Source organism: Columba livia, chromosome 4, assembly GCF_036013475.1.
Source record: "Columba livia isolate bColLiv1 breed racing homer chromosome 4, bColLiv1.pat.W.v2, whole genome shotgun sequence".
Classification (NCBI taxonomy): domain Eukaryota; kingdom Metazoa; phylum Chordata; class Aves; order Columbiformes; family Columbidae; genus Columba; species Columba livia.
In genome coordinates, this window is record NC_088605.1 from 30198257 (window position 1) to 30218790 (window position 20534).

At 36.8% G+C, this 20534-nt stretch overlaps 1 protein-coding gene across 6 annotated transcripts in view; it reads right to left on the reverse strand.

Annotated features, from left to right (window-relative positions):
• DLC1 (DLC1 Rho GTPase activating protein) overlaps positions 1–20534 on the reverse strand; it is a 262569-nt gene that overhangs the window by 193952 nt on the left and 48083 nt on the right. For all 6 annotated transcript variants that reach the window (XM_065060997.1, XM_065060996.1, XM_065060995.1 and 3 more), the window contains exon 2: positions 18032–19196. In XM_065060997.1, the coding sequence (XP_064917069.1) occupies positions 18032–19084 (1053 nt within the window). In that variant the 5' untranslated portion in view covers positions 19085–19196. The remainder of the gene's footprint in view (positions 1–18031; positions 19197–20534) is intronic.

Below are 20534 nucleotides of genomic sequence, written 5' to 3' on the forward strand. Positions count from 1 at the left end.
TACAGTTCTATTGTTATTTGGGTTGAATCCTGGTTCCTCTGACTCATATCAATGTGACACAAAAATGTCAATATGTCTTTTCCACTAAGTCAGTTTGTTTATTAACATGAGCAAAATACCATTTAGCTTTTCTCCATCAAAAAGATGAAATAAGAGAGCTTACTCTCAGGCCCAGAGAATTAGATGACCATAGGTGAAATCTGAAGCCTTTTGAAACAACTGAGAGTTTGCTAGCAACAAACTAGGGTTTCACCAAACTGACTTGGATCCATCTGCTATGTTTATCATCCAGTGCAACCATGCCCAAGAGAGGCCTTTTCATTCTGAGAGTTTCTTTTTCTCTTGTCCAGAGTTCAGTCGCCTGTTTTGAAAGACTGGTTCTGACTCCATTTATGCTAAATTCTCTTTCTGCCACAAACATTTATGTCTAGGAAGAAAAATATCTCTAAACATGCAATTAAATTCAGTAGTACATACCCTCAAGAAAGACCGAGCTTTTGTGCAATTTCTGAAGAGAGATGGATAGAGAGCTGAAAGGAATACTTGCTTAAGGCCAACAGGAAGCCCTGGCAGCCAAGAGGGCCAACTAGGGGTGCATCAAGCACAGCATTGCCAGCTGGGTGAGGGAGGTGATTGTTCCGCTCTGCTTTGCACTGGTGCAGCCTTACCTGGAGCACTGTGTGCAGTCCTGGGTACCATGGGATTAAAAAAGATATAAAGCTACTAGAAAGTGTCCAGAAGAGAGCTATGAAGCTGGTGAAGAGTTTAGAGAGGAAGCCGTATGAGGAGCAGCTGAAGTCACTTGTTCAGCCTTGAGAAGAGAAGACTAAGAGGAGACCTCATCGTGGAAGGAGGAAAGGCAGGTGCTGAACTCTTCTCCGTGGTGACCAATGGCAGAACCCAAGGGAATGGCAGGAAGATGTGCCAGGGGAGGTTTATGTTGGACATTAGGAAAAGGCTCTTCACCCAGAGGGTAATGGAGCCCTGAAACAGGCTCCCCAGGGAGGTGTCATGGCCCCAAGCCTGGCAGTGTTCAAGAGATTGGACAATGGCCTCAGACATATGGTGTGAATTGTGGGGTTGTCATATGCAAGGACAGGAGTTGGACACAGTTATCCTTGTGGGTCCCTTCCAACTCAGGACATCCTATGATTCTATCATTCTAAGGAGAAGAATGACAGAAAAAGGCATTGGGAAAAGAGTCACCTAGTTTATCTAGCTGCTGTATGGAGACCTCAAAGAGAAAGGAAGCACATGCAAATGAGTAACAGCACACCTACAATTCATTTCATATGGGACTGCGAAGTATCAAAATTTCATCAGATTTTAAAATATGTGTGCTGCAAAAATGGGATACTTGCCCTTACTGGGAACAAACTATGAGTTTTAATAGAGAAAGAAGAGAGTGTAACAAGCAGAAGCAACACTGCAGCACTGACAGTCATTTTTTGAGACTCCTAAGGAACTTCTATCTATGTATCTCAGGTAATTGTACAGCTCTTATTAATACAACATTTCAGTGCACCTTTAATATGGTTAACCTCACAATACACATGACAAAGGAAAACAACACTAACTCCATTGTTAGGATGTGAAAATGCTAGGCAGGATAAACATTTTTCCCAAGGCTAAAGTAGGACTTGACCTAAGCAAGAGTGCTGGCCACTGGGCTAAGTTCTCCTCTGTTATTAACCCTGCTTCTCTGATTCATCCCTGGAGTGGTAACATTTGGAAGTGTATTTAACGTTCTGGTTAGTGAGGTAATGACTGTGTTTTCTCTGAGTGTGCCTGTTGGGGGATGTTTCGTTACTGATTCTCAAGTTTCAGGCTCAGTTCTGACAGTGTAATCAAACTGGAAAAAATGTAAATCAGAGTTTTCTTGATATTTATTGAATGCATGCACTTTCCCGCTACATTTAACAAGAGGATTTTTTTTTTAACATTCTTCCCCCACTTCCCTTCATCTCCAGAGATTTTCAAAGCAGCTCTGTGTAGCTTTATCAGATTTTTTTCTCCTTTTCCTCTCTGAGACAGGAAGCTGAGGGTTTTGACCTCATCTGGATCTTTCCCAGTGTCAGGAGGTGGTCTGTTCAAAAGGATTCCATGACACTGATCTCTTCCTGATTTATCAGATAGCTAGGTCAATAAATAAGGTCTCTACCCTTTTTTTCCACAGCTGTAAAATAACCAATGGACTCCTCTGAGAGCTGATTATCAAGTCTATTGAGTTTTTCTTTCAAGGCATAAGCATTATCTTTCTGGTTAGTAAATTCCACAGCAGCATAATTTAGCAAAGATTTAGCAAAAACTGCCTGATTTTAGGAGCTCTGGCTCACATGAAGCAGTTCAGTTAAGTGAAATGTTAACGCTGGAGACCTGTTTCTTCCTTAATTTTTCTCTGTCCTTCTATCAGTATATTTTCTAACAGTCATGAAACTCTTTTGCTTCTTATAAAAAGATTATAGAAAAATTGTCATGTCCAATGAATCCACTTAGTGAAAAAGAATAGGATTCTTCTGTGTGGATAGTGAGGGTACAGCAGTAAGTGATAAATGGGCACTGTTCCAGAATTGTCTTTTTTTCTTCCTGTAGCCTCCTCACCAATACACCCAGACTTTGTGCTGTTATTTTCTCTACATACAACTGGCTGTATCCTCTTCCAGGTGAGGTGGTCCATTTCACATTAGATACAACCCAGCTGAAATTTCTCCATCACTAGTAAGAGAGCACCTTTTCTGACACTCAGTGAAACCAAGGAAATGTGAAAAGCTCCAACAACTGCCAAGACAACTCTCTTTCAACATCTGACAGAAGTAATCAGAACACTCCTGAAAGGTCATATGCCCCAATCTGAACTAATCTACTCCTATTTTATTTCACAGGAAACCTTTAAGTAAAAAGCATAATTAAATGGTTATTTATCAACAGATTTCACTGCTAGTTCAAAATTTCTGGCTACCAAAGGTCAGTCAATAGGCTTAAGCTTGCAAAAATCACTGGGACACAGCCAAACTCTTTTTATAATGTCTTTCTCTTAGTTTATGTACATTATTTCAACTGGGATATTCCTTTTAAAAGTTACATATTTAATATGATTCCATCCATACCAAAAATATTCATCATAATAAAATATTCATTTTTCCTGCATGCTATACCCTCAAGATTTAATGAAGTATTAGAATTCAAGGAACTCCCAAGCCTTAACACCCACTCTGCCTTTGATCGAGAATAAATAAGAAGACTTGTCTGCTTTGATTTATTAATGCTTGCACTGATATTATCATCAGTAACTCTTCTCTCAATCTACTAATTTCAGTTAGATTCTCTAAAAAACAACTCAAAAAGGTAGGGTGTTTTCTGGAAATTATGTGATAAATATTATATATTGTTTTTAACAAAAACTTTTTACAATGAATATTTCTGGAAATTCTTATTCTGCCTTTTAAAACACAAAACACAGATGGAGATTGTTTCTACAGGACAAACTTAACTAGAACAAATGAATGCTTATCTTATTTCCCTACAGATCATGTGAAATGGTACAATCACAAAGCAACTGTTCAACATGCTGCCAAAAATGATTGAAACTACTGCTACATAATACATATACATACTAGATGGGAGCTCTCAGACAAAGGTAGATTTTATGCTTTGGTCATGCTAAAGAAGACAAATCTCACTATTTGTCATGGGGTAATGAGAACTGCTCAGGCACAGAACGACCAAGAGTGTAATCAAATAGATGCCATAGATTTCTCTTGACACGGGGCCTCCTTATGCATTACTGGGTTAAGCCACAGTCCACATTTGCTGTGCCTGCTGATATTGTGGCCTGGGTGCAAATCCCAGTAGGTGTTAAATAAGAAAGAGAATCCAAATCAGACAGAGGCCCAAATCCAAAATACCCACTGTAAACTATACTTACTATTACACAATCCTTTGCACAACAGAGGTTTTTTTTCCCCTATCTATATAGAACTACATTTCAAATGGAATCCAAGCACTGTATACCACTGAATCAAATGTATAGGCTTCACAATAAACAAAGAATGAGTCTTAAAATAAACTGTAGACAAACATTTCCTTTGTGTTTTTGATTTTAAAAATACTCGCTTCAAACTGCCTTGGGATGACTAGGAGAGAGAAACGATTTCTAGCTGCTGAATTTCTCTTTTGTCTTGAAGGATCTGGGGTAATAGCAGGGGTAAAACCTTGTCTATTTTCAGCTCCCTCAACACTTGGTGTTTAATAATCCCACAAGCCATGTTTGGTGAAAATGTGTGCTAGGAGGGAACAAATCAGCTATTTCTGTTTCAGTCTGCTTGTACACTTTCTACTCCCCCTGTATGGACAAACCTTACCTTCTAACTCACAATTCTGTCCTTATTGAAGACTGAAGCTAATACTAATGTCAATGGTGGGGATATTATTTGCTTTACTAAAGGGTTTTAATATCAAGGGACTACAGAAGGGAAACAAAGAGCTCCCTGATACTACAGGCAGTAGTTCAGAGAAGCAAAAGAAAGCTAATTATGTCAGACACAGAAAAAAATCCCTCTTATACAAGACATAACCTCTCTCTATTTCTATTTTAAACACATACGAAGAGCGTTTTAGTGCTTATACAGAGTAATAGTTGTTATTTCCTCGTTCATCACTTATTCAGACTGACTTTGGTTATGTTTATATTACGTTCCCTGTCTAGATCCCTGGTGGTATATAGTTTTGTTTTCGAAGAAGTTTTATGTTGAAGCGGAACAGGACACTGACTTGTAAAATGTTGGGAAATGCACATCAGGAGGATGCTTTCATAGAGAGCTGAACAGCTGGCCAACAGGATGAACACATTACCACAAGACCACTGGGAACTAATGACAACTAGAAAGAAGAAGGGGAAAGATACTCTTCACTAGTTTTACATTTGATCTGATATATTTCAGACAGCTGAAACAAAAACTATAAAACTCTCAAGAGACTGCTTTGTTTGATTAGGGGCTAAATTTTAACCTCAAGTCAGAAACCCACATTCTTCTACCATGGAATATTTCTCAAATTCACCTAAAACAAAACTGTAATGTACTGATCCCTTTTATAAATCTGTCTTCAGAAAACTTGTTGATAATGTTGTCCAGTTATAACAGTTATGTATCTTGCAGCCTGCTTGGTTGGGGTAGAGGGCAGTCGAATGTCTTCACATTACAAGTGGAGGAAGTGCACAATACTATGCATCTGATACCTAGTTTTTCAATTCATACCTCTTGCACTATGCAGATATGAATCTGCTTCCCTCTGACATCCTTTTTTCCTTCCTTATATCTGAAAAATTTTTCCTGGCTATTTGCAATCCTGAAATACAGTTTTTATTTGTGAAGCACTGCATTAGCATCTATCAGATCAGCCATGCCTTAACCCACTAGCACAAACCTAACTAAAAACAATGGGAAAAACTTCTGCTTCTTTGGGACCTGCAACTCACATTTTAGAATATTTGTTGTTGAATAACACATATAGTTGCATGTTGAAAATATAAACTCTAATTTCCTCATTTTAGCAATGAGAAAGAATATAGAATGGTTTAAATACCACACCTGCTCATTTTCACAGCCACATGATTTTTCTCAAATATAAAATAGCTTGCCTTACCGTGTGCAGTCAAATAAAAATTTGTACAAAAGTCCAAAAATAGATAGAATGCAATTTAAAATACATATCAGAATTGCCAGATTAAAGGGTTCAGTAATACCTGTAGTTAAAACAATATCACATCTCATACAGTTTTACTAGTTCAAAGACTCAGAATTACAAATACAAAAGCATCTGTGATAGGCCTATATAGGACAAGACCCTTCAACAAAAAATAACGAACACTGAGGCAGATAAAAATAGCTAAGGCAGAAAAAAATGCAAATATAATAAGAATGGTGGTGGTGGGTTTATTATTAGTTTTTTATTCTTTAAGGAAATCAGACTGTAGGATTTCAAATATGAAGCTTTCGACACCTGCCTTTTACACCAAACTTGTCACTCACACAAGTATTATTTTGGTAGTTGTGATCAAAAGACATTTGAGCATCAAATAAGAATCAGCCCCCATGGTTCTTGAGGATGCTGCACATGCATAAAAGGACAAGTAGAATGTACCCACCGAAGACAGGAAAGAAAAAAAAAAAACCCAACAACCACCAACTGCAAACAAAAGTTAAGTTTATGTACCCTGACATCTCTTCCTGAAATCCTTTCTCTTTTCTCTTTCCCAGGAATTGTTTGTATTGGTTTCTGGCCTCTGTATTCACACCAGTACTGAGGAGTGACATGCAGAGTTATGAACAGACAGGTTGCTTCAAATTTTAAAGCACCAGTTACTTCAAGATTCAGCAGTTACTTCCAGTATTCAGCTTTTTTGAAACAAAATAAAAAACTTTTTTCTCCCCTTGTAGTTGCAGTACATCTGTACTGAATCAAAAATAAATTCATTTTTCAGGTGACTATTTTTTGATCAGAAGTCAGTACTGTAACAGTAATTAAAACAACTATAATGTTCATTAAAACAAGCACATATTTCAGGCCGCTGGATCTCTAAACTCCTCTTTTCCCTCCTCCAGGTGACACACTTTAGCAACAGCAAGGTGACATCATTAGAGGTCACAACTAGAACTTCAGAGTTTGACAGATGGGCTATAATTGAGCTACCCCCCTTTGGAGAACACAAAAAATTTCATAAGTTTTCACAACAGCACTCTCTTAAAGCAGAGGTCAGTGGAAAGCATAGGGACGGAAAATCTGTTTCTATTTCAGTTGTGTATCTGGTAAGATGGAAAATTTTTCAAGTCTACACAGATGGTAAATAAATTTCTGCTACATGAGGCAGTTCCTGGAATAAAGAAATTTTCTCAAATAACAAGTGCCAAATTTTTTTTCAGAAAGACTTATTTTTAACTTTCCCAGGGACTTGTTGAGAGAGCTGGAGAAGTGTCCTTTCACCTTCAGAATCCTGGTCTAACTCCAGAAATAGCCTCTAATGTCGTTCTCAGCATAGGCGAGTTTTCTTTACACTTTAAAAGACATTTCAAAGCAAAGATCAAAGCTCCACAATTATATTTTGCTGCTGGTAAACACTCCCTCTGAACATAGTGGCTAGAAAATAAGACATTTCTATTTAAACCCTCAGACAATCATCAATGACTAACAGTGCTGACATTTAAACTGTCATTATTATGCTTCATGAGGCAATGCTGTTGACACTAGAGAGCTTGTCCGGCATGAGTTGTGTGTAATGGAGAGGACTGAGAGAGAAGCCCAGAATCAGGGACGAAGTCACTGCAGACCATACTTGCTAAGAAAGCCATGAAAAAGACACAGAACAGCTATTTTTTGTCAGATAGTTTCATAAATGAATTTGTGTAGAGATTTTATGCAACTGTAGAAATGAGTGCTGCGCGAGGAGACTAGGAACTATCATCACCATGACAAAAACAGCTCTTGAGGGTGTTTGGGACAGCTCTCTCCCTCACACCAAAGTGCAATAAGACTCGTGGAAGCCGTTCACTCTTTTCTGCAACAACTACATATTCCCTTCCTAACCTGTGATTGCACGGCTCTGCTTGGCTGCTGCCTGGAGCCTGAAATCAAACCCTGTGAAATGATGATGCTTGCAAGGAATAAAACACACAGTATTCTCATGTCACTGAATGATCTTTCCCTTACACATGCATAAGCTCCAAAAGGCTAAACAGTTTAATAAAACCACACTACACTTAATATATTAAACAAGAAAAAAAAAATCAAAACATTTCCGAATATGCAGGAGTGAGGGCAAAGAATTAGCGCTCTTAACATGATGATTAGAAGAGTATGGGTAGGATGAAGTAGGATTTTCTTGTGTAACAGAGACCATGGATGACCCAGAAAAAAAAAAATCAATTTACATTCTAATCTGAGGCTTCTGTTACTATTCCCAAGAGAGGAAAATTCAGGAAGGTATGTATTTCTTCTGAATCTGATGAAAGCTGATTTCTCCACAGTCATAACCATTCATAGGCTTCAGTCTGCAAAAACACGATCAATTGATTTAAGACATATATTGCAAAAGAACCTACAGTAAGAGTTACAATGTGACTTCGCTAAAAGCTTCATAAATTGTTTGTGAAATGTGCTAAATTACAAGTCCCGCAGAATATGTACCCTCAAGAATATTAACCAAGGTACAGATAGGGAGGAATTTACCCTTAAATTATCTTTGACTGTCACTAGCAATATTGAGGAAGGCTTGTAAACAGACAAACGGATCAACCGGGAGTCGTTTTCATGAGCTGAGAAAGCTTTATGCAATTGAGAATTGAATGATCACTACATGGAAAATAAATGAACTTCCACATACTTATTTCCTAATCTTATCCCACTTAAAAGCCATCCTCAATATCCCTGTCTTTTTTGTCCTATTTCTTCTCATATTCACTCTCTGGCTATTTCTCTTCTTATAAGTGTAAAGCCTAAGCAAGATAATGCTCATCTACCACATCATTTTATCATCTTTCAAGCAGTAAAGAATATCTGTAAACAGGTGAGTTTACTGTGCTGGAATAATTTCAACAGATGTAGTGAGGTGTGATGTGCACATACAGTCACTACTAAATTTGTGTGAGACAAATACAGCTTGGCATTTATCAGAAGAAAAGTGTAGTGTTTCAGAAAATCTGGAGGTAGGAAAGTAGAAGTTTAGTTCACATTCCCAAATTTTTGCTTTTTCATTTTCAATGTACTAAAGATGCCAGCTTTTAAAATATTTTGAAGCTAAGGTTACATGCAGCACAAGCCACGAGCTGTAGCACTGCTGATTTTTTTTTCATGTATTTTATGCCTTCATATCAAACAGCCATGAATCACATACTAGTGATTATTAGTGCATGCAAACTGTCTTCTTTAAAAAGGTGCAAAAATACTTGGGAAGAGGGCATCTTACAGGAAGAGATAAATAAACTTCCATTTAACAGAAATATTTTACATATTGCATTTGTTATTCTAGCTTTTATGTAAGGTGAGACTCCAAAAACAATGTGAAACTTAAGATATGAAAGTTATTGCTCTAATATGGCACATTATTGAAAGACACCCTCACGTTACAGTGAGCCAATTTTTCCTTAACGCAGCGTGCATAAGCCAAGTTCCTTGTGTTCCATTGTTGTAAAAGCATTAGACATCAGCTGTCACAGAGTTATGAAGGAGAGTGAGGATCTGGTTTACGTTTGCAATACAGTCACCCCAGCACACACAGACACGCATTTGTATATATATATATTTATATATATGTGTAAAGAAGCTGTATTACTGCCTGGATTTTTTTCATAGGAGGAAGAATATCCCTCTAAATTTGAATTCATAACCATTTTAGGCCATATCCTCTAGAGCCTGGAACAGTTTTTGGCAGCAGAAACAGTATTGTTTCTTTTTGTAAAGCAATATTCAATACATCCTATCTGTAGCATAGACCCCGTTGTCTCCACAAGCCTTTATCATTGCCATTTAGAGAGAGCAGTAGAAGGACACAAGCATGAGCAACACAGTTTTAGGTACCTTTACATCATACGTATTACCGTGGCAAAAAGCAAGAAAACAAACCAACCAACCCACAAACAAAAAACACCAAAAAAACAATGACGGAAAATGCTTTGCAGATGGCTCCTACTGGTCTGCAGTTTGGCCCACAGGTTATTCCCTTTGCTTGCTTGCTTTTAACTACTGCATGGAGACTGCTCAGATACCTGTGGACTTCCCCAACATCCTGCTATTATACTAGAGCCAAATAGCTCACAAAAGGAGTAGCAAAGAAGTCCTTGCTGTAAAGCCTCAGCCTCCAGATCTGGCCAAGGTGGCTTGTTCTTCTGTGCCTCCTCCTCAGACACAGCACCACTAACAGAAAAATTTTTGCTTTCAGCACAGGTCATGTCTGCAGTAGAGGGTTGTGCTGAAAAAGCTGCTCTGCCATAGCTATGGCTCTTTCAAAGGCTCTTTAATATAGGCAGGAATGCTTTAATACTGACTTCCCAGGTTACTGCTGTATTTAGCGTTTTTTGATGTAGGCTGTATCTCTGTGTACCTCTCAGATCTCTCTGTTTTCACTTGATTCCTAATTCAAAGTGAACATTATGCTCGTGAAAGAGCCAGATGAACAGTTCTAAGCAGCAAAATCCTTTTTTAAAATTTTTCTTTAACCAATGGAAAAGTGTGTTGTGGATAGTGATGTCATGTAATCCAGAAGGTTTTGCTGTAGTGTTTTAATTCTGCTTCCCATTTGCTAAACTGCTAAATTTGTTTTGTGCCTACTATGCCCATTCATTCCCTCAAAAATGTGGTATTAATTACAAATCTAGTGTCATTTTAGGAAGTGGTCATCTGTCCATTAAATAAAACCTACAACAGAGAATTTATAGACTACAAACAGCAAATAATCAGCCCTTACAAATCAGAACTTCTTTTAAAAGATTAATTTTTAAAACAAACATTTTAAAAGTTTTCTTCTAGACAAGTATTGCAAACCTGCACAAAATTAGAAATTTCTGAGTATAAACTGCGTGAAACTAAAGCTCTTTACGCTGGTTCCTGGAAGCGTGTAATATTGCTTTGGTGAAGTGATAGTGCGTGACTATGAACCGTGTATAAATACAAATACTTTCATGACCATTTTAGGTAGCTGAACTCCAACTATTGCACTTGATGTGCAACAGTCTCTTGGTTTGCAGTCTAGACAACGCTGGCAGCCTTTAAAATTTATTGCTGAACACTGTCACAAATATGTGTCAAAGTAAAATTTGCATAAAGGTTATACTGTAATGCCCTGGCAATCATCCCATCCTGTTCTGAGCTTGTTTTAAATACTTTTCAGATTGTTTGAAATACATCATACTTCAGTCCAAACACAAAGGAAGTCTGTGGGAAAGCATTCTTTAGCTTCCCAGATGGAGAAAATATTTATGATACATATTTTTGTAAGAGCAACAGAGAAAATTCGTGGTCATGTAACCACAATAATAAGAGTGCTTTATGACCACGACTTTCTACTAATTACCATAGATAATATGCATAATTTAAAAAACTTAGATCTGTTTTAGTCCATTTGCGTTTTTGAACCACGTCCTCATTATTAAATACTAGATTTAGGAAGCGAGCTTTCAATGCAGAAAAGAGAAACAAATATTCATGACAGCCAAGAAGGTTTCAATATTTTTTTAAAGAAATCATACTATTTGTTTTGCTTTACTTGCAGCTCTTGCCAGATTCTTCCCAATGCCTACAAAATCATGACCATGTAATAGCAATGTGCAAATGCAGCAAATTCTTTGTGGTGAAGCAACCGTGGAGCTCAGTAATAGTTGCTCATGATACTAATACTACAGACTGTAGCTCTGAGATATGAGTAGCAATTAACCTTTCAAAAAGCTGTTGTGGATTAGAATCTCTCATGAATTTTTGATGGTGTTCATATTCACATTATGAGTTTGGATAAACAGACCCACGCTATTTTCTAAAACCTTTAGAAAGTTTGCAAAACTTTGAAAAACCTCTAGTAAGCCTGAAAATTACAGGAGATGCAGAAATGGAACAAAAGCAAATCCAAATTCCATGCATGATAAAATAGATTTCCACTGTTTGAATGATCATCTTTAAAAATAGATTATCTGATTTCCAACATCTGCATTTGCCATTTTCCTTCACAAAACTAAGAAAAAACATTCCCTACATGCCAAGATTATGTTATTCATGTCTGTTTATGAAAACAAAACTGTTCTGGCACAAGTGTAGGTCAGAATTTTACAGGAAATATAGTAAGAGAACCATACAATTTGAAAGTAATTTTGACATGGTAGTGCTTCTATAGTAACTAGCTTCTGTAGCCTCTAAGGTTACAAATTATTATAACACCCAAGTCCAGTGAAGTACTTAAACATAGTCTAAGAACACAGTAGTTTCACTGACATCCATGAATGATTTTTTAGTGTCTGGATTTTAGCAGTGAAGCCTTGGTCTTCTGCAGCCTTCCAAACAATACAAACAATATTAATTGTTGTCCACATTTTCAGGATTTCTAACAATCATCATAATCTGAGAACGTAGATTTTTTTGGGTTTTTTTTGTGGTTGTTGGATTTTCTACTAGAATATTGGCAAGATGATTACCTTTAAATAGTACTCAATGGAAAAACATGAACTGTGCAAAATGAATGCATTTATGCATCATATTTTGCAAAAGTGTAATTAAAGATAATTGACTTAGAAAACCACCAACTTTTAGAAGTGTCATCTACCTCTGACTGACACGTATTTGCAGACTGCATCTCAGAAAAAAAAGTAAATTCAATTCCCCATAACGAAATCACGATATAGCAAAGTGCACGTTTCCATTTTTAAGTTTTCTTGTATATTGCTCTTGTTTTTATTTCTACTTTTCTGTGCTTGTCTTTTCAATGCTGACTTTTCTGAGTTATTGTTACAATGCAACACTAACAAGTACACATCACTGACAAGCCTCCATGTACCTACATGTTACTAGTTATGTAGTAATAGTTTAGTGTGGATCCCTACTAAAGCAGCTTCTATTTTAAAAAAATACAGTTTAAAAGATTTAAAAGCTAAATTAAAATTGGTGTTAAAAATAATTAATAATTAAATTATCCTCATTCAATTAAGACAGAATTGAGGTAAAGGGGGATAAAGACTTCAAAAAGACATACTTGTGACAGGTCTGGAAACTTGATCTCTGGTATTTTAACAGCAATTTGAAAACCATCTAAAATATTTGATACTATTGTTCACAACAAAAATTACATTTTAAATAAGAATCTAATGCTAATAAGTGAGGGCTCAGTTGAAAAGGATTATACAGTCTGAATAGTAGAGATGGCAGGGAAAAAGTGGTAAGAAAACCATTTCAGTATAATAGGTAGCTCTTATGACTTTTTTTTGGAAGCTTTCCTACTATCTCTTCCAGGTACCTTACTGGGAGGACTAAGCAAACAGAAAAGGCTCCATTGGCTTCCTGTGGAGTAAGTTTACAGGATGATGGAAGCAGACACTCCTGGAAGAAACTAACTTCCTAACTCAACATAAATAGCGTAGTCTTAGCCTTATAAAACATAATTTATTATAGATTGTAACAGAAGAGAGTCAGCCTTCACATGGGCAAGCATAATACTCAAAAAGCAAATAGGGATGGAAAGGCTCAAATTCAACTATGCATTTTTTCACTTTCTCATATTAATATAATTACAATTCATGAAATAATTAAACAAACATTATTGCAACAGTACAGAAAATGTAAAATGCAAACCCACACTTAAAAAACTCACAGCTTTTATGTGGGGAAATCCACTGCAATAAAGACCTATATCACCCCAGGTAACCTTCTACCTCGATTTCTTTCTATATTTACTGTCATCTTTCTGATAACCTTAAATTAATTTGCATCTCATTGACACTAGCTGCTACTGTCATGTTGCTTAAGTATAATTTGCAAACCACAAAGCATTTAATCTAGAAATATGGTTTAACATGTGGCAAAGCATTAGGAAATAGCCCTTACTACTATACTCTTTGGTCTTGTAGGAATGACTTTAAGATGACATCAACTGTTAGAAACTGGGAAGATTCTAAGAAGGCCACCATAAAGGATTGCAAGTAGTAAATATTTAAAGCAAAAATATCATAAAATAGATGAGTAATTTGCACACCAATATGTTTGTTTACTTCATTCTTGTTTTTCAGTGAGACATAAGCAAAATGTTTTAGCAAGACTGAAATGTAGTCTGGGATTACCTATTAAGAGAAACTGATATAAGTTCATCACATATAATCCAATTAGTTTGGTACCCAAATTAGCCCTTCCTGAAGCAGTATTCTAGGGTATACCTTTTCTTGGGAGGAATGCAGCTGACGTAACAAAGTTCAAATCACTAGGCAAAATACATCAACTATATTTCCTGAGACCAATAATTATGTATCAATTTCTTATTTCGTTGTAATTTGTGCACTAAATTTAGCAGTACTTTATAGTCTCTAATCTTGTAGAATTTATTAATAATTTTAATCAAAAATCTCTGTAGAAAACCAGAAATTTTACTTTGGAAGAGAACTCCAAAAGTTTCAGAATTAGTATTCAACTTAGATAAGCAACCAGAACTTCAAGTGCTGATCCAAAGTTTGTCTGAATTATTTTGAACTTGATTTCTAAGTCCAAGAGAGTTTATTTTTGGAAGATTTACTCCAAAGCACTTTCTATGGACTTCTCAAAAAATTACTGTGACAACAGTCTCTCTCCGGTGACTGAGCAGTTCTAGAACCTGTTTCTTACACAAGTTAATGAAAATAACAACAATATTAGGCATCGCAAAGGAAAATTGCTTTGAGATGCTTGAGAAATCAGTGTATAATAATTAAATATTCTCTGTTGTTGGTATTCTCTTAACAATCAATACTCTTCTGATTTTGTATTATCTTGTTCTCCAAAAGCTCTATTGCATTATACATGTGAACTTAGACATAATTTGGGTTGCCCCAAGCATTACAAATTGCTCATTAGTTCTAAACATTATTCCACTATTTGAAATTCAGAATGTACAATTCTTAAGTGAAGTGACTATTTAAAAATCAAAAATTTATTTAACTAGGAAAGCATACAGGAGAGTCTGGTTGGTGTAGCCACATATAGTCGATCACTTATGGTTCTGCTACTCTAAACCATTAATAACCATCAGCTTCAAGTTGTGGATAAACTGAACTGATTATCAGTCAACAGAAACAGGAAAGCTTGATTACTATGGAATCTTTCTATTAGACTTAACATCATTAACTTCTTACAATTAAATCCAGGCGTTTCTTATTTCCAAGACTTAGGAAGTCTTTCTGGGAAAGCAAAGGAAAAGAGGATGCTGTGCATCAACCATCTGAACCCTGGTGACTTTGAGGGAGCAAAGAATGCTGTAACAGCTGGACCTGTTTGCAAAAAATGTCTTCAGTGTCAGTACATCCATCATGTCTAAAGCAATTTACTGAAATGGAGCTAGTGCTGGTCAAAGATGCTAAACTTTAAGCCCTTAAGCCCTCAAACCTGCATTCATCTGTAGAACAAGCACAACAGATCCACATTGTCTCACCTCAGCTTCAGTCTGAATACAGCAGATCTAAAGATAAGAGGGGAGGTCACGCTCTGTTGCCACAATTAAAAGTAGTTTAAAATATGTTAACGAGGAACAGGTTTTCAGAAGAATTTAGTGCCAGCATGAGCAGAATGATGTCTCCTCAAAGGTCCCAAGATCTTTACTGTCATGGAAGTATCTGAAGTTCAGCACCTTTCTGTGATCCCCTGAGGTGCCACCTTAAGGTTTGAGTGCCCAGGCACCTTTAGCAATTCATCTCCATGTGCCTTTCCCCATATTCTGACCTCTGTGAGCACATATTTATGTGTAACTGTAATTGACACTAAGCATTAATCAGACAGTGGTGTGTTTTAGGCCTTAACTGCACTGTTTGAACTGCTGACCTTGAGAGAAAAGGTTTTATATACCATTTCCAATCCCTTAAGTCTTCCTGTCACTGCAAAGCAAATAGTTTTATGGATGGATTCAGTTTCAAGTCTGTTGTTTTTCTAATGTTTGGTTAAAATTACAAAAGTGGCTTTCAGGGAAAGTTTGTAAACATAGGCACATTTTTCATTAGAGATTACTACCAACACAGAGAGGCTTTTGTAAAATAGCATACAATTAGAGATAAGTGATAAAATCCTGGACACAGGAACCCTGTCTTTAGAAGTGTCTTGAGAACTTAGAGATAAATAATACCAGAAGCAACAGCAGATAATATCTTTTTCCCTCTTGCCAAATGTTTTACAGTTGTTGGTAAAGACTTCTTTAACCAAAGTGGTACAAGGTCACTCCTTCAGATCTATGGATTCCATCCCCTTTTGCAGTGCACACAGCTTAGCCCTGGCTGCAGCCATGTAACTCTCAACCTTCTTAAAGCCCCTCCTTATTTTGCTCCTTTGCTCATGTCCTTTCTTAGTTTTCCTCACCATTAGTCTCATTGGAATTTTTATATTCTGTCTTTTAAAATATTTAATGGCACAAACACGAATCACAAAAATATTCTCAAGTATAATTCTCACAAGTGTACTTTTAAAGGATGAGTACATTACCTCAAAACAAGACACAAGGAGATACATGAAAACTCCCCTGTTTCCCTGAAAATAAGTCAGGGGCTTATATCAATTTTTGCTCCAAAACTTATTACTTTTTTACGTGGATAGTTGTCAGAACACTATTTAAAGTGACTTTTTAAATGAACTATAACTAAGGCTTATTTTTGGAGCAGGACTTATATTTCAAGCATCCTCAAAAATCCTGAAAAATCATGCCAGGTCTTATTTTTGGGGTAGGTCTTATTTTCAGGGAAACAGGGTAGCAACATCAAAGCTATTAAAAAGATATGGCATAGTACACTGAAAGGTAATGTGGACAGAGTCACAGCACAGTGACTGTATCTGTACATAATAAAAACAAGTTTTATCTGAATTTTCAGATAGTCATAGGACTTTGAAATTATATTATAACAATGAATCTTTGATAACCGTATGAAAAGTGTGCATCACTTAACTACTATGCTTACCAAAAAAAAAAAAAAGACATAAAGACATGCTAAAATAGGGCAGCTGATCATACAGTTATAATAATTAGTTCTCAAATATGATGTTAATCTGGTTATTATTTTAGTTTTACAGTTGAATGCTCTTCTACAGATGGGCAAGTTTAGCATTTCTGTACTGCTAGTCAGGTTTCCACTTCTTAATTGCAACTCAGAGTTGAACAGTTATCACATTAACTGTGATTACATGGGTTACCAGAGGAAGACTGGCTCTGAGGGCTTCTGAAACCTTTTGTAAAAGTTACATACAGCTTCCAAGCATATCAGTTGAATGTTAATATTAAAAAAAGTTTTACACAAGAAAGCAATGGCCAGCAGCTCAGGATGCTGTGTTGGCATTTAGTACCTTAGATGTGTGAATTTGTGCTTTAGTGAAACAGCTACTGAGACTCTACAGCTGATGAAGGGAAAAAAAAATAAAAGAGAGACACACCACCAAAAGAAACCACCCCAAACCCATAAACCAAACCAAACAAACAAACAACATAAAAACACACAAGTAATAAAAACCAGATTTGAAAAAAGCAGACAAAAGAAGCTGAATGATCTCAAATGAAAAAAGACAGAGAGGGGAGTAAACAATTACAAATTGGTTATTAGCAAGTATAAGCAGCATAGCTTGGAAATCCAGACTTTAAGATGAACTCTATGGCACCATAGCCAGCACATTTCCTCCCACGAAAGCCAATTGGAATTTTATTACCAGAGAATCCGTCCACTGAAGTTTTGTAATGATACTCTTCCTTACTCTGTGCAGGCAGTGAAAGTCTCTGGTTGCTTTAAAATTACAGAACATTGTTTCAAACTCAGTAATACTTCTTTTTTTTTGCAAGAATATACGCTTGTGGGGCTGAGCTGGAAACCAAAGAACTTCTAAAAAATGGTTCCACTCCTTTTTTCCCTTTGAAAGTTTTGTTGCACCTTTTCCCTGTTCTCTTTTTTCAATAAGGCTTCCAAACCTCTAGACACAATCTGTTTTCTAGGAGGGCTTATGATACCTACTAGCAGAAAGCCAAAAATAAAGCCAAACCCACGGAAGACACTTATTCTTTTAGCCTTGAACAGCATATATAACATGTATATAAAAATATATCTATTTAAAACAAAGCGATTATAAGGCACCTCCCAAATATGAGCTCTACCATTTTCAGACCTTAAAAAGAGTTCATGAAACTCAGTTGTTGTATAGACACATTATTCTCAAAACTGTTTGAAGAAAAATCTGACAAGTTATTGAAACAAGGCTGAAAAATACATTTTGTCTCCAATCAGTTAGTCATGGAATCATCTTCATAAATTGGGGGAAAACATCAGAAAAATATCTCTGCAGTTTATGAGCATCCTACCTTTCTTTTGCGCAGTTTCACTTGACTGTCCGAATATTCTTGTGTGGTCAAATGATCCCTTACATGTAAACACTGAATGTCTTCTACTGAACTGACATTTGAAAGGCATTTGTTTTCAGGGGCCACCTGAGGTTCTGTGAAACCACATTCAACCAGACCATTTTCCACTGCCAGGATGGAAGAGCAAGGAGAAGATTGCATAAGGCAGTCGCTGGATTCTGCTGCTGAACATAGTCGTCTGTCACTGCTGCTGCATGATTCAGAAGAAATCCCACTCTCTACCACATTACACTCAGACTTTCCAAGCCCGTCTTTAAAAGCATCAGATTTCCGGCGCTGTTGTGCAATTACAGCAGTATGAAGCAGCTGCTTCCCGGGCATAATAATTTCTTTCACATTTGGAGAATTAGAAAGATTTTCTTTCTCTACATCTACTACTTCATTTAAGCCTTCACAATCACAAAGCTCCAGGCTTTGGCCAATACCACAAACATTTTCTTCTTCCATCTCCTTCTTAGGAACTGTGTCACAGCCAGGTTCCTTGCTTGTATCTCCAGTTATTACAGATGCTTCAGTTGCCTTGTTACCCTCCGTTATTGGTACCATGTGTGTTAAGGAGCCTGCTCCTTTTAAATTCTCCTCTTCATCTTCTGGATCCCTTTCCACAGCAGTGATATGGTAATTAACACTATCCAGGCTGAGTGCTGAACAATCATCATTGTCATCAGATGCATGGACTAGAGTTTCTGTGCTGGCCTCCAGAAAATGTTCATCATCCTCGTGGTTATCGTTTTCATCCACCTCTTTTGAAACATTTCCCAGCTGCTTTGCAGGGAAGCCAATCGGCTCTCCACTATAACAGCACTCTGGAAATGAAGCGCATTTTTCTTTCCGGTCCACACTCAGAACCTCATCTTTTTCCATACTTGTCTGCAAGTTATCAGCTAGAAGTCCATGACGACATGCTGTATTATACTCCGCAGACTCCAAAGCCAATCCCATCCACTGGGTCACATGCTCTTCCCAGCTTTTCTTTCTGATTGCTAGAGACATGTCATAACAATTCAGCAGCAGGCTGTAGCATACCTTCCATGGAGGACCAAAGGAGATGTCATGGCTGTTGCTCACTGCTCCAGCAGGAAACAGGGTTTCATCATTTTAACATCTACAGGAAATAATTAAAAAAAAAAAAAAAAAAAAGAAAAAAAAAAAAAAAAGAGTGGGTTATTGAATCATATCCAAAAAACAAAAACAAGCAAAGAAATGACAAACCAACCAAAACAAACAAAAAAACCCCACAAAAACTAAGAAGGAAGGAACAGTTTAAACAACAGTGTTAAAGCAAGATAAGACTGTGGGACCAGAAGGACAGGAATGTGAAAGACGGTTTTGTTTAAAGTTTTAATACTTTTCATACAAATCTTGACAGGACTCATAATTCAATATAACTTTTTTTTCTGATTACTCTCCAATATCAAGTAAACAAAAATGATATAAACAGGCGCATGGAAAGGCAAGTAGCTCCAGAGCCAAAATTTGACAATAAGTCTCTCTTCACCATGTCTGTCATAAGATATTAATTTCAATGGGTATAAATGGCATTATGTCTTATGGTTGTTTTGCATACCAAGTTATTTTGTATTTCTTCATCATGCAGAGATACTCATGGAGTGCAGAATTCTGGCTGTTTCCCAAAGAGTTAGAGTAGAACTTGAGGGTTATGCTAAATTTACCAAAGTTTTAAACCACTTGTCTAATGAGTAGCTTTGGCCTAGTCAGTGGCTCTCATTTTTATTGTTATTGTTTCATGCTTTTTAGGACAAGTTGTAATTACAAGTGTGACATGCAACTCCAGGGAAATCAGCTGTTGTGTAGTAATTAAAAATACAACCCTAGGAAGACTAGTTTAAGCTTTTGATGTATTCCTTATATTAAATACATTCTAAAACCTGAAAAAACAAACAAACTTGGTGAATATATTTGGGATCTACTAATGTAAGGAAAGGAGGAAACCCTTCTTTAGGATGGATGTCTACAGAAGGGCAGCTTGTGAACCACTGTGGTCAGCCATAACTGTGCCACCCACCTGGACTCTCAGACTCGGCCAGAGCCCACCCTCCCCATGCAATTATCCTGGAGGGTATTTCTCACTGACTGATGCATCAGGCCTTCTGGGTGATGACATCTGAGATCCATTAATCTTGTGACATTACATGTGCAAATTAACACAAAGGAAATATCTAATATTAATTTATGCATTATAAAAGAAAATTAACATGTTATTTGTCAAATAACAAAATAAAACTTCTAGCCCATAAAATATTAGAGGTTCAAGGAGCAGACACTTCTACTTTTCACTCCCTGCATAAGAACTGTCAGCACTTAGCATGGATCTGCTTATTGATTTCAGCAATAAAGAAGATTAAGTACCAAGTTTGTTCTGGGTCATTTCAGTCCACTAAGGCAAATTCTGATTGCCCACCAGGCCAAAAAGCTGCCTTGA